General features: G+C 36.8%; 1 protein-coding gene across 1 annotated transcript in view; it reads right to left on the bottom strand.

The window, feature by feature from the left end:
- Positions 1-233: 233 nt before the first annotated feature.
- Positions 234-15,960, bottom strand: part of HAPLN1 (hyaluronan and proteoglycan link protein 1) — a 66,074-nt gene continuing 50,347 nt past the window's right edge. The window contains exons 3-5 of the mRNA XM_063295451.1: positions 10,656-11,024; positions 5,415-5,717; positions 234-2,140 (exon numbers count right to left, since the gene is read on the bottom strand). Of these exons, the coding sequence (XP_063151521.1) occupies positions 1,851-2,140; positions 5,415-5,717; positions 10,656-11,024 (962 nt within the window). The 3' untranslated portion in view covers positions 234-1,850. The remainder of the gene's footprint in view (positions 2,141-5,414; positions 5,718-10,655; positions 11,025-15,960) is intronic.

Below are 15,960 nucleotides of genomic sequence, written 5' to 3'. Positions count from 1 at the left end.
CTGTCCCCTGGAACACAATCCTCTGAAAGCAGTCAAGATCAAATCAATTGGTTAGTTATAATATTGTGCTACATAGACCACACCACACACATATTGTTACAAGGCTTTCTTCTTGTTGGAATTATGGTCCAGAAATACATATGAAACTGATGTAACTATTAACAATGTGATTCCATGATCCCAATCCAAATAAAGACATTTATGATCCTTGGAACAAATCTCACAAATACACTGTAAATCACAGCAAGACCTACACTATCTGTAATTTCTTTCAGTGTTTTAAACATAATTTAGTCATAGCCTAATGTTTGTTTTATCAGAGCTATTTCTTCTAAGCAGTTCCATCCAGTGCTTACTATACTTTGCTGCCTTTATTTTCCATCAGAACGATCATATGCATTCCTGATGTTTTAGAATCAAACTCTCAAGTTACCAAGGATCATGGCTACATGAAGTCCCACATATCTGGGAACATTAGGCTGAAGAAGGTTAACAGGCCATTTGTCCTATACAGACTGTAACTCAGCATATTTTGGTATTATAGAAAATAATCTGGGAAAATATCTGAAAATTCCAATAGTGACCAAATCATCCCAATTAAAATGTAGCTACAACTAATTGTATTTTCTTGGGGACACAAGAGCTCCAATATGCACAAAGTGTTTCTTTGTTCACAAGCAAATGGACCATACTAGGCGTAATAGGATGCATATGGGGAGTTGATGTCTCCATTAAAATAAATGAACAGCTCTGACTTTATCAAGAGCGCTCAGTATGAAAATATTTCTCCTTTTCTTAAACAGGATAAAAAATATCTTCCTCTTATTTATAGAGGAGAGAATATGCTTCAAAATTCAAATGTTTATCTTGGACATACGCGACTAAGACAAGAAATTTTAAATATTTAAAATTTTCATTTATAAAGGCAATAATACTTAAAAGCTACAATGAAATCAAGATGCTATATTTAATACGTGTGTGTGTTTCTGTCCAGCAGTTCATTTATAGATAACTGCCCTGAGTAAAAGCTAAATGCTGCTTAGCAAAATGGATTTTAAAATTAAAACAACAGCTGCAGGAATATAAAAGTTCATAAAACTATTCAAAGTAATGTAATACATTTCAGGCATATTTAGTTTGTGTTAAGAAGAAAATTGGCTCCACTCTTTAATTATTCATACACACATTTTCTACTGCATACATAAGAAAACCAGGAATATGTTCAGAAGATTTAACTGTGCTTGATGGAATGTTACAGGATTCTTTACCAGAGTTTGCTAAAAGGCATGGTTTGAAATAGTGAAACATTTTTTTATGTTGAAGACTTCATAAAACACTGTTGCTTTAAATAGCATTCACATCTTTGTTTTTTAACTGCTCACAAAACCACACAGAATGGCAGTTAATACAAGATGAATACAGTTCATAATATCAGATCTCAGTCATTATTCTCTGGTATATTTTAATGTGATGCAAATATGTAAACTTTATCCTTTGATAAGCCTTACATTCCTTAAGTGAGTCCTAGCAATCATCAAGCTATTGCATGCCCCATTCAAGAAAAATACATTTGGTTGAAATTATTTAGCTTAAAGAGTTACATTTCAAGAACTTCCTTACCTAGAGCTTTCTTTAAATTATATTAATTTAAAATATCTATTGGATGATCTTTTTTAAAAAAGAAAAGCTAATAACCAAACAAATTAATGGGTTGTTTTTATGAAATGACTCCTTACAGTAAGTTAAAAAAAAAGATTTATCACAGTTTTGGTAATTTGCATAAGTTCATACTGAAACACAATCCTTCACATGTTCATGATGGACTGGACACTGTCATGCTCTAGGTCCATTCACTGGTATGACTTGAAGCAGTAGACACCGTACAGCTTGTGCTTTTTATCTGGAAAACCCACAAAGCGTACTGCTGCTTCGTTGGGGCTACAGCGTTTCCTTGGTTTGGAGATGGGATATCGGACACTGCCATCAGCCAGCCATCCAGCATCACAGCGGTCGTATCCTAGGAGTTTCCAGGCTGCAAACATTTGGCCTACTTTAGCGATCTGTGCACCATCATTGAGGCAGGCTTGCACTGCTTCATCGTAGGTCAGCTTGGTCGGATGTATTAGGTAATAAAAACGGCCTGATGGAATACAGAAAGGTTATCATGGATATGAAAAACTTTAATGTGATTAAAATACATTTTAATGATTCATTAAACAATCTTACTATATTTTTATTTTATTTCATTTATCAAATTGCATCACCACCCTTCTCCCCCAAAAGAGGGACTCTGTGCAGTTTACAATCAATATTTAGATGTATATGTATATGTATATCTATATCTAGGAATAGATATATAAGAAATACATATTTCTTACATCTATATCTATATCTGTATCTACATCTGTGCGTATATGTACGTATGCATATGCATGTGTGTATGTATTTGTGTGTTTGTGTGTGTGTGTGTACCTCAGCTCCAAATGTTTCTTACTGCAGTTATTCTCTAAAATTTGAGGGGAAAATATCTTCATTCTTTCTATAAGCACTCTTATGAAGAATAACTCTAATACTGTCATATACTATTTTTTTGGAGTTTTACTTACCTATATAGCCATAAACTAGTACTGAGGACCTCTTACTGTTATTTAGAATAATTACAATAAACATGCAACTAGCACCATATAATTCATAAAATATATTTGTACTTTCTGTTTTGTTTGATCAATAATTTAATTGATCTTCAAATATATCAACTGAGATTTTTTTAAAAAAAACTCCTATGCACAGGAGAATTTGGAAATGGGGAGACAGTGCAACTTTCCCCATCTGTCTATAGTTGTACCAACTACACTCAATTCCTTTATTGATAAAAAGAGGGAGGCAGGTACACGTTATGTTATTAATTAAATAGTACCATCTTTATCCCCCTGCTGGATTTTGATCTTGAATTCCAATTATCCAGAAAACACTATGTTGGCCAAATTCTATTATCTTTTGTTGTCAGAACTGCATTTACTTATGATACAAGTAAATACAATTTATATTTTCAGAACTCTTCTATTGACATAATAAAATTTTCTAATACACTTATGAAGAAGGGTAAGAAGTGATACATATAACACTAATGTGTTAAAGAGAATGTTGAGTCCTTATGTAGCTGAAATTCACTGCAGGATAATATGTGAAACTGCATATAAAGACTTCTAATTATACATCCAATGTCAATACTATCAACCAATTACAGAAGGAACAAGGGCAGCAACAGACTTAAATCCACAGAAATGGCTCTTCACTTCATATATTAATGTTCATATGGTTAGTTTTTATTAAGAACTAACCATGAATTTAATATGACAAAATAACTGCTCATGGCTTTTCACACTGTCATTAATATGTGAATACTTCGTTCACACTGGACAATCCTATGTCACTAATTTAAATAATTCTGGGTTGGACCTTCAAGTTTAGTGCAACTAATTCTATATTGTACCCTCTATCATATTCAGTAAAAAGGTACAAATACAAGGTATAATTTTTAAAATGACAGAGGATTGGATCTAGGCTGTGTGTGAATTCTACAGGACAGATGCCTCTGCTAAAGCAAGTGATTTCCCTGATCCCTCTTTTTTTCCCCATTGATCTGCATGGCTATTTTGGAGAATCAGAGGGCCCACTTCCTCAAGACAGCACAGAAGGTGACAAGCAGTTACAGGGAAAGGTGGAAACAGAGAAAATCAACACCTCTCTCTTCATCCAGGAAGCGGATTCAATAGATTTTCAGGAAAAGGCAAGTTAAAGTCTTATCTCTAGTATGAAGCTCCTTCCCCAAGACCATATTATGTGTAAGCATATCTGGGAATTTAGCACTGTTATTTATGTGAGGATGGGGTGATAGGGCTTATGGGAAACTGAATTTTCATAATAAATAGTGGCTAGTCTCTTTGGAACACACTGAGTTTACTTATTCATCTTCTACAAATTGCAGATAATGCTTAAATGGCACAAGATTTATTTGCCCCAATTCAGTCAGATACTTACAGAACTAAAATAGCTGGATCTGGATCAGGTAAACATTTGTACAATGTTTAAAGCCTATTTCTTTTGGAAATGCATACATCAGGATTGCCCAATGAATAGTAATGTTTACTCTTCTCATGTTCTAAGGCAAATAAATTTTATTGTGAATACTCAGAGCATGTGTATGCAGAGCAAGGAAGCATCCCTTTGTTTGTGGGCTACAAGCCAAACATCTGCTGTCTATGAGGCAAACATGTTAGGACGCATATGAGAGGCCTGGTTCTGAGTTGGCCAAGTTGCTGCTAAAAGGAATGGTCTGCCATGTGAGCCTCCTTGCTTTCTCTCTTGTGCAAAGAAGTGCTTTTCAGTTAATTTCTCCAGAGATGGTGGCATTGTTTTCTTATATTTCAGCACTGTTTTCTGTTTAAAATGCAACTTTTTCTTCATTTGTAGCCTACACTTAAATTTTGAGTCAACAATTTTAATTTAGGACTAACTTTTGGCTCAAACTTGTTGCATCTGAATTTCTATAAATGGTTTTAGAGGAACTCTTTCAAGTATGGTATAAAGAGGTTTTATATCAAGCATCAATCCCCAAACTGCTCCTAGTCATCCCAAGCAAATTTTGTTAGCCAGCGAGCAAGAATGCTGGACGATGCAAAGATAACATGGAAGTAAAATTTCTGCATTCTCTGATCTCTTCCACCAAAATTGTGGGATATGTGAACTTCACAGAATTGACCTGGGAGAAAAAATAATTGCAGTATTTAAGGGCTCTGTCACTCATTTTCTTCAGACATTATAGGCTGACTCCTGAAGAATTAGCCACAGATGCTAATGCTCAGACTGTATGTCTTTCTAAACCAGGGAGAAGCAAAGAATCGGTGTCCAGATTCAAAAGATTTCAAAGAAGATCTCTGCCTCCTATGGGATTCTTTAAAAAATAACAATTGTGAAAGGCACAATTGCTTTGTTTGGAAATGTGCCCACCTGCCTTGGAAAAGGGAAGTTGAGGGAAGCTGAGAACATAGACAGCATCTTGGGAGATTAAGGACACAGTTGTGACCAACCTTATTGATATGCCTTCTTGGTGTGATCAGTCATCCCACAATGGCAGCCATTTTGTGAGAGCATCATTAACATATTAACATTCCAAATATGTTGGGAAAGTTGCTTTCTCCTGTTTTAACAGCAGCTTTTTGATATTGCCCATTACCTGATGCTTGATTTTTTAAATAGAAGGATTGATGAACTGAATTTGAACTGAAATTCAGTCTGGGACTTTTTGCATGTAGACACACTAAACATCTGAGCTATGATTCCTTCTGAAATAAATAAAAACTAAGACTGTCACTTTTCAGTCCAGAGAATGTCCAAGGAGTCAAGTTCCTTACCAGTTAAATGAGAGGTAAAACAAAAGACATCGTAATTGCTTTGTTCTTTATTCGAGAAGCCATAATTCCGGACTCCAGGCACTGTGTTCTTCCCACCACAAGGATCCCTGGGATTTCTGATTGGATATTGTACTGACCCATCACTGAGCCAGCCCGCATTGCACCAGTCCAGTCCTGACCTCCATGCTTCATATAACTGGTCAAATGAAGCTATAACTGCATCTTGGTCGAGGCAGGCTTGCTGAGCCTCGTAGAAATTTAAATTATAGCGACCCAGTCGTGGGAAGTAAGGGAATACAATGCCTAAAAAAGAGCATAAGAGGAAAAGGTGACTGATTATATAAATCAAAGAGGGGCAACCCACAGCTGGCAGGATGCCTGAGCCCTTAAGACTTCATTTTGCACCATGTTCAGATGGTGCTACCAAAATTCAGCAGCAAACTTGCTTATTTTCAGTGGCACATTTTTTTTTTTTTACTTTTTTGTCTGAAAACAAAATCAGCCCAAAAGTGTGGGTCCACCCCTGCTAACATCACAGTATTGCTGAAAGCGAGGCTTACAGATGGAAGCTGAAAAAAAAAAGTGGTGCTCTCCCTCAATTTGAAAGGCATTCCAAAAATGATTCTTTATTTACATGTATATAGTTAAAATAGATGGAAAAGTGAGTGGAGAGGTTATTTGTACATATCGCCAAAACAGCAATCTGTTAAATTTTTATTTGGGAATGCTGCCTGACAACAAGTGAACTGTTTAGTCTAAGAGTTTTGTCTGACTGTCTCTTTAGACTGCAAATTGAAGTTCACGCTTTCCTGCTGGAATGCCCCCAATTCTTCATGCAACACTCAAATGTTGGCTTTCACCTATCAGTTATATTATTTTGGCTTCACTGCCTCATTACTAGCACACCTGTTCAAAAGAGCAAGCAAGAAAATGGATTGTTTGATTTGGGCACATGAACCTTATGGACAGCCAGAAAATTTGTCATTTGATGTGGACTGAAATGAGAAGCTATCAAATAAGGCATAATTTAAATTTGGTTTTATTTTTAATGCTATCTCTGCCAGAAAAAATACAACAGTAGCTATTGGCTCTACCTGAAACTTAATTCTTTTCCATGTTTTTAAATGAGAAGGCCCTATGAATACAGTAACACTGGAAGCTATATCAGATCAAACCAACCATTCAGGTCTGTTGACACTGGCCTGGTATATGCTTCCATTCCCTTCTTAAAATTGATTATTTTCTCTGAAATAAGATGCTTAATTTAAGAAACAGAATGGAAGAAAAGCACAATATCAATACTTGAAAGAAATTGACAGCTACACGGGCAGCCTCTTATATCTTAGTACATTCTCCAGCCAACACATTTCCCCTTCCCATTCAAACTCAGGCTGTTCAGTCAGAGCCATCCAGTATAAAAAATGCCATAAGCCAGAACAACCAGAAGGTTTAAAGACTAATATGTCTATTCTGACTTAAGCCTAAATCACCTTTTCTGATGTAACAGCATGGAAGATATTTCATTTTTGTTTAAATCAGGAAAAAACAGTAAGTAATGGAAGGAAGCCTTTTTATAATCCATGTGTCATATCCCACCATACTGTAGATATCCCATGATTCCCAATAAGAACCATTGTGAGGACTCTCTCATTTCCTGAGAGAATTATGCCTCACTTCCAACTAAACAGAACCCTGCTAAGGTCTCTCCTTAGCTGCAAATGATCCATTCACTGATTAGGTTTTTTGTTTGTTTGTTTGGTTTGACTTGGACAAAATGGAGAAGAACATGGGGGAGGTAGAAATATTGACCTTCCTGTTTCTACAAACACTATAGTTCCACCCTCACCGCACACACACACACACACACACACACACAATCCCATAGCAGGGCTGCTGTTTTACCATAATGTAAAAACATGTAAATTTGATCATGTAACTTGCATCTGATCTTAGTGCTTTGAAACAAATAAGCACAGGCTGAAGCCCAATTATATTTACATAGGTCACTTCCCGAACAAACTAAATTTAAATGACGCTTCATTTCAATTAGGGCTACTGTAGCTAATGCCATCATTTTTCATTTTTGCCATATCTTTCAGAAATATATACTACCAGTCAGTGCCAGGACATAAATGGTGATTACTCTAACAAAAACTTGAGAATATACTTTTAAAAAAACAATTCTTCAAGTCTTTATTTACACCCTGTCAATAAAAAACTATCAAGTTCTTACTTGATGGTTAAGCTGTAATACTTCCCCTATTAAGATGTTATTACCACCCCTGGAAATTTCGAATATTGTAATAAATGTACCAATAATAAAATAAATCTTGTACTCAAGTAGTTTTGTCCAAAATCAGGTGAGTATATAATATGATAACGCAAAGAAGAAATTTGCAAATTAAAGAAAATATGCATTTTATAGCATTTTGTAGTTTTAATAGGAAAATGTTTTCTCTATTACAACAAAAAATCTGACATTTAGGGTCAGCCAGTATATTGTCTAAGAGAATGGCTAATTGCAGTTGTCCACTGCATAGCAGTGATGGTAACAACCATGTTTTGGATTGTTTTATAAGCTGAGGCCCTCTGACAGTGAAAGACTGATATACTAGTGTGTGGTAAAGACTGTCTTAAGCTAACTAGAGTACAATCCCAACATCTGCTTTTCACTACAGAATGAATATTGATTTATTTAGCCAAGGAGTTGGCTCTTATATATTCATGCCCTACCTAAAGCCATCCTGCCAAGATTTGATTACTGAGGAACATTGGCCATTAGCTTGGAAGATCCACCCAACAGAAAAGGTTATTTTTCCCAGGATTGATGTAATTCCCTCTTTGTTTCATTTGAAAACTCAACTTATCAGCTCTAACTTTTTCCAAATCTTTACAGCTTGACAATTTTTAATACATACATGGGATGACCATCCATTTCCTAACATCTTCTGTATATAGTTTTTTTCCTGGTATTAATTCCTGTTTTCTATGATTCTTAGGAGCAGGGGGTGAACATATTTCCATCAATGCAGTTTTTCAATGATAATTTTTTGTCTTCTATGATAACCAAGTAACAGATTTTAACTTTTACACTGTAGTTTCTGACTATGTATGTATGTATGTATACATATGTGTGTGTGTGTGTGTGTGTATACATACACACAAACATAATATCAGTTATCCATTTTAAAATGAATTACTCAGCATTTACATGTAGACTTAAATTTACTATACCGTAAGTCTATGTGCAGCAGGAAAAGGCTAGCCTCCAGAATAAAGAAATTAGCTTCCTCTGGTACTAAACAAGAAAGTCAGACTTCTTATATAGTCAAAAGTGTACTTTACTGGAATACAATAAACATTGATGTATTCTCCACTATAATGTAATTAGGCAAGCAATTTTTCCAACTAGTAATACTGTAATTTTGGAAGGAAAATACACTCATTCTTTCAAAATATATCACTCTCACCTATTACAGATGCAGCTTAAGCTATATTGAGCAATTAAAGTTTGGACTACTTTAATTGAGATGCCAGAAACTGGGAACTTCTGCATTCAAAATATATAAATCTATAGCCATTTCCAAGGACTGATCTTATATAGTATGAGAACAGACACTTTTTCTATTATGACCATTAAAGTCTATTCTGATATTTAGTCTATCAGTAAGCTATGATCCATTCTTCTGCAAATGTTTTCATAATATGTATAAATATCCTCAGGGGGTCACAGAAGTTTTGTCACCAATTGCCAGAGTACCTTGCTATTGTTATGCTGTTTGAGGCTGACATACTTGTGTGTGGTAAATTCAAAAATTATTTGATCACTTCTGTAGACTCTCAGCTTTGTACAAGCTAAATATAGTATAGCAAGTCCTAGATCTTATATAGCTTCTGATCTTGTTTATGGACTTAGGGCATATAGTGAATTTATAAATAGCAAACAGAATGAATGATCAGTATATTACAGCTTGTCCATAAAGGAACAAACAAAAGTTGTTCTGTATGGGTGTAATTTTGTTCCATATTCCAGATTAAAAATGGAAGACTTTGCCCCAGAAGGAGATTTCTAAAAATAGAATCAGCTTTGATTACTGTAACTTCAGCTTGTAGTAGAGAAACTCACATTGTTCTGGACAATGAAATGACTTATTCAATCAAGCTTAATGTAAATGGTGGAAACATATATTTTTGTCCATTAAGACCAATCTTGAGGGACAACTAGCCTTATCATTGGTCATATCCACTTCAGGTAACAATTGTTTTTCTTATGCAAGAAAAGACTGATTAGCTCAACTCGAGAATTAGTAGGTTCAGAGTGGGCATGCTTCAGGTCCCATCAATTAAACAGTGTCACCTTGCAGGACCCAGAAAATATGCCTTCTCCTGCTCTCTGGAAAGGCATTCCCCAGAGATTTATATAGTTCCCAGCATAATGACATTCATAATTTTTTTTTAAAAACTTGGCTGTTCTCTTAGGCCTTGCAGAGTCCACATGGTGTTTTTTTTTTTTTTAGTGGTAGGTCTTCTGAGTAGTTATGATTGTTTCTATATATGATGTTTTTCTCTTTTAAGTGTTAGCTGCCCAGAGTTGTTAAGGAGTCAGGTGGCTTTGAAATTGAATTGAATTAAATAAACAAACAAAACCTGAAACAAAGAGACCTTGGATTTAGTAACATGTGGAGAGGACATCCACACAATCCAGATCAGGATTCCATGAAGACTTTCATATATACTGTAAGCAAAGCCTTCTGTCTTCATGAGGTTTGTCCTAATATTATGGACACATCCCTGTAGCATCTGCATGATGGCAGGGATAGAGCTAGTTATCCTAAACTCTTATGTTGAATTAACTTACTTTATAATGCTAGAACATGACAATAAGTAAAGCTCCCAGGGCCGCAACTAGGGTCTGTGTCACCTGGGGAAAACATGGATTCCGTGCCCATTTTGGCACCCCCCCAGCACTTATTTTGGCACCCCACCAGTGCGGCGCCTGGTACATGCCCCAGTTGCCCCCCTCTAGTTGCGGCCCTGAAAGTTCCCTCAAAAATATCTGCAGAAATAAAATTTAGGTTAACAAACCTAACTCATCCATTAAATTGACATAATATTTCTTATTTATTCAAGAAAAATGTCTAATCTGGCTGGATTGTTATGTTAAGATATGAAAGCTGTATTGTTTGAACTATAGTAGCAATAATTTTTATCAAACAATTTCTGTTTTGCTAGGATGCTTACCGTCCAATTCTAGAGATACAACAGCTGTGTCATCTTCTAAACCTTCAATGACTTCACATTTGTATTTCCCATAATCCTCCAGCATTAAATTTGAGATTACAAGCGAGGCATCATTTTCAGTGCTTTTCTTCAGGAATACCCTTCCTTGGTAATTTCCATAACTTTTCTTGTGGTAGCCCATTTCAACATACACATCCACTCCTTTGAGGTAATCTGAGGTGAGTTTGGTCCACTTGACACGAACTCTATGGAGTCCTAAGTCAGGCAAAGTACTGTCACGGTAAAATTTACATGGCAGAGTAACACTGCCACCACGATGTGAGAAAACTTTAGCTTGTTCTGCTTTGACAAGAAGCTGAGGTCCATTTTCTGATCACATATTGGAGAGAAAATAAACATTGATTAGAATGGCTGAAGTACACTAAACTGTTTCAGAGATGAACACAGGCAGATTCCTAGGCATTTTCATATTCTTTGGATATGTTTGATATGATTCACACTCTTCTGTCTATTTCTCTCTCTCTCCCCCCCCCACCCTTCATGAAGAATCAAGGTGGTAAAGAATGTCAGCCTATATGAAATAACTTCCCCAAACCCTCAAATGCATATAAATATTTAAAAAACACACACAAGAAAAATAAAGACCAACAGATAGAAATGCCACACACTCACAAAACCATCTTCAAATTACTGGATACCTTCCTCCTATGCAAGACAGAACATGTAGGTTTTCAACACTTCCTGAAGCCTGAGGCAGATGAGGCTGACTGAATCACTATAAGGAAGGAGCCCCAAACAGTAGGACTAGCTACTGAGGATACCTGCTTCCAAGGCACCATCAGTGACAATCGCATAGGGACAGGACTGGAAAAAGCTGACCCAATTTGATGTGGTTGGATGGGTCAATAAATACAGACAAAGGCAGACCCTCAGATAACCAGGTCTGGAGCCATATAGGTTACCAATTGATTTCTGGATGTAATTTAAGGTGACAACCAGCACCTTGAATTATACCCCAAAATCAAGTTGGCAACCAAAGCTGCTCTTGAATCAGCAGGTTGCCTGAGTATATCAAGATACACTCATCATTGCCTGGACTGCCACATTTCCCACCAATTGTAGCTTCTGAATGTTCTTCAAGGCTATCCCCATGTAGTGCATCTTGCAGTAGCCTAACTGGTGGTGACTAGGGCAAGAATGTCTACAGTATGAGCAGGGCTTCCTGGTCAGGGAAAAGTCATAACTGGCACTCAAGGTGTAACTTTGCAAAAACCCGCTTAGCCACAACCACCACCTGTTTTTCAAAGCAGGTGCTATGAGTCTAGGAGAACTCCCAAATTGCAGACTACCTCTGAACATGGGACTGTAACCCTATTCAGAGTCAGGGATAAAAATTTCCCAGGAATCCTACAACCCCAAAGCCACTCCATCTTGGAAAGATTCAGTTGGACTCTATTCTCCTAATTTGAGTCATTGTTGCCATCTTTTATTATTTTCTAATTTTATGGTATTTTATTTTAAATTTTTATATGGGATTTGTTTTATATTTTATATTTTATGTGAGCAGCTGAAAGTCAGTTTTGATTACAGCAGCATACAGATATGATAAATAAATAAATATTTTTTCCTATCCAGATTCTGACAGCCTCCAGGCCCTGGGTTAGCATTACCCTGGGGACAACTGGGCAACATCAGCCTACTGATGATATGAAATCCTGTACCAACAGATCACCTCCCCAGGTTCATGTAGGTGTAAAAGGAGTGGAGAGAGGACAGATCCCTGAGGGACTCCACCAAGTAGAGATCTCTGAGCAGATCTCTCTTGTCCCATCACCACTGACTGGGACCAACCCCTCTGGAAAAAGGATAACCACTGCACAACAGTGCCCCCCTCCTTGATTCTGTCAGAGACTGTCCAAAAGGATACCATGTTTGAGGGATCAAGGAGGACCAGAAGGTTTGGATTCCCCTGATCCCACTCTCTCCATCCACAAGTGTGACCAATGTAGTTTCTACATTATATATCAGCCTCATCCCTGACTGGGCTCAAATAATTTGTTTCCTTCAATACAATTTGTTTGTACTTTCTCTACAACCTTCCAAGAAAAGGAAGGTTTGAGACCGTTAGAATTGGTAATTGGTAAGAATTTGCTGCCCTTTTATGACACCTGAAATCAACTCCTGGAAGTGGAATCCTTTTGGGGGCGGGGTGTGTGCCTTCAAGTCAGTGTTGACTCCTGGCAAATGCCTGGACAAGTCTCTGAAGTTATTTTGGAAAGATTTTTCAGAAGTGGTTTGCCATTGGCTCCTTCCTAGGGCTGAATTGTATACTGATACGATTAGGACGGCAGGACTAGAACTGATGGTCTCCCGGTTTCTAGCCTGATGCCTTCACCACTACACCAAACTGGCTTTCAATATGCTATATAATATGTTTAATTTAATATTTATTTATTTACTTATGAACATATTTGTTTTAGACTAAAGGTTGAATACTCTTCTGACATTTTATGTTTATGTGTCAGAGCCACAATGAAAATAGTGTAATGTATCTATATACTTCATTGTTCAAATTACAGATGGTAACACCCATTGGGGCATATGTGCCAGTGTGTATCAATAGTGAATGCTCCTTTTTTTAATGTATGTGTGATGTAAAAGGATGTGGGACTTCAATTATATGTCACAACAACCATCTTGATTTTTTTGACACCCCCCCCCCCCGCAGAAGCCCCTGAAACCCCTGGTTTTTTTTTTGTAAATTTATCCCTTATTTCCTTAGTTTGCACACTGCCATGTACTGGGAAAAAGGAGCAGACAACTATTTTTTAAAATTAATATTCTGAAAAACTGATTCTTTCCTTCTCTTAAGGAGAAGGAAAGTCTTCTCTCTCTCTATTTCTCTCATTCATCAGTGTACAATTCATTTTTGCCACTAATTAACTTTCAGTGATTCTCAGTCGTATCAACATGTGCTGAAGATTTGCTTGCAAATTTTTCTTTTAAAAAATCATGAAGACCAAAGAGCCTCACTGAGTCATAAGCATTATATAATACATTTCTGCCTTAGGGAAAACTGGAATTCCCAGACTTGAGCACGGCGGTCAGCTGCAGTGTCAGTCTGATCCTATTTTCTCACATATTTTGCAAGAACTCTGAACTGGGATGGAAATACAACTGTCTCCTATCATTAGCAATGTTGAAGGCAGAATACATGAACAACAATGACTTTTTATATCCTAAAATTATCCAGCAAAAGCATTTATTATTCTTTCTATCTTCGCTATAGGAGTGAATAACAACAGTAGTAATAATAGTGATTCATTTCAATTATCATTATTAACCTCTTTCCCCAACATACAGTACATAGAAAGTTTTATTTGGAAATGGATTTCAACTGATATTGGTGGAAAAGTTTATTCATTTTCAATGGGACAGTAGTGAGGAGGTAGAGTCTAAGTTAAGAAAAAAGGCCCGGTTAGTTAGTTGGGCTCAGTGATTGGAATTTTGCAACACCAAAGAAGCAATAACTCTTCAAGCCACCCAGAGTCACTGTGTGTGAGTTGGGCAGCTATGAACATTTGTTAAATGAATAATTAAATAAAGCTTGTCCAGAAAAAGGCCTTGACAGAGAATAAGGGATGAAGGCAACCTGATGCGTATCTGTCAATTAAGTTACGAAAGTTCAGAATGAACTACCCTTGATGTCCTTCGTTTTGTAGGGAGAGTACAGTAAGTAATATAAATTCTTTTCTGGAAATAATTCACCATATGGGACTTTTAAGACTCTTTAAGGCTGAACCTTTTATAGCTTGAAGAGTACATTATAAGAATGTTGACAAATTAAAGCCTTCAAGGTTTGCTGCATTGGTTTAAAATCAAGTCATCAGATATTTATGCTACTCTGCACACATACAAGAGACAAACTGATATGAAAAATCTGTGATAATACAGGTAGTCCTTGTTTAGTTACTGCCTCATTTAGCAACATTTGCAGTTATGACGGTGATGGAAAAGTAACTTTGAGACCAATCCTTGCCTTTACGACCTTCACAGGTCTGTAAAGCAAAGGAAAGCTGAAGTAAGATTGTATAAGTACAGTTGCGGTTTCACTTAGTGACTATTCCATTGAACAACCAAGTTGCTGGTCCCAACTGTGGTTGCTAAACGAGGACTACCTGTTCCTTCCTCCCTACCTCCCCACCTCCCTACCTCCCTTCTTTTTTCTTCTTTCTTCCATTCCAGCACAAATATATACAGGAAGGGTGTACAAAAAATGAGTGTTTCATCCCATTCCTGTTCCTCTAGCAGGAACGTACAGCTATTTGGATCTGAAGTTGGAAAACTGCTTGGGATCCAGCATTAGAGTCTTGCTGTATCTACCAGCAGTTCTTTAAAGGAGCATACATTTTTCTGGGGTTGTATTCTTTTTCCTAGGACCACGAAGCTACCATGTGAGCCCAGAAAAGGTGCAGCAGCAGACAGGAACAATGAGCATGTCCGTGCCTCATCAGAAGTACCTTTCCTGTTCTGGATCCAGATGGTTTCATATCCCTACTTTCTACATACTTTTCTAAAATAACAGTGCCACCTAGTGTTCTTACTAGCTCACAGGGCACTTTACCATAACTGTTGCATATTCCAACAGTATGAATGAGTTTATTTGTATACACACCCACACCACTTATTTGCAATTGTTATGACTTATATTGTCTCTTGACAAATAGAATTCCCATATCCTAGGACCATTTAGGCCTGTTCCACTTTGTGAGAAATGCAGTTCTGCAAGGGAGGAAAAACAAGCACACACTTGGGGCATATCTGCATATATATTTTGTGCATATTTCATAGAATTATGGAACGAAAGGCTGAAAGGGATCTTAAGAATCACTTTGTCCAACCTTATGCACTGTGCAGGAATATTCTACTACAGCACTTTTGAAAAATGGCCATACAGTCTTTCTTTAAATACTACCAATGAAAGAGGTCAGATGTTCCATTGCTAAACAGCTCGTAACAATTTTCCAACCAAATCTACCCTCTTATTATTTTAATACATTTTTCTTGTCCTGTCTTTTGAAACAACTCTTTTGATCAAATCTGCCCCATCTTCTATGTGACAGCTCTCAGCTACTTGAAGTTAGTTATCACATCTCCTAGCAATCTTCTCTTCCCCAGGCAAAACATATTTAACGCTTTCAACCACTCCTCTTTAATTTTTCTTTCCATACCCCTTATTATCTAAGTTGCTATTATCTGGATACACTCAGTGTTCATCAATGTGTTTTCTAAAAGGTGGAACATG

The sequence above is a fragment of the Candoia aspera genome, chromosome 2 (assembly GCF_035149785.1).
Source record: "Candoia aspera isolate rCanAsp1 chromosome 2, rCanAsp1.hap2, whole genome shotgun sequence".
Classification (NCBI taxonomy): Eukaryota; Metazoa; Chordata; class Lepidosauria; order Squamata; family Boidae; genus Candoia; species Candoia aspera.
Note: the sequence above shows the minus strand (reverse complement) of the source record. Positions and strands in the feature narration are given on the sequence as shown.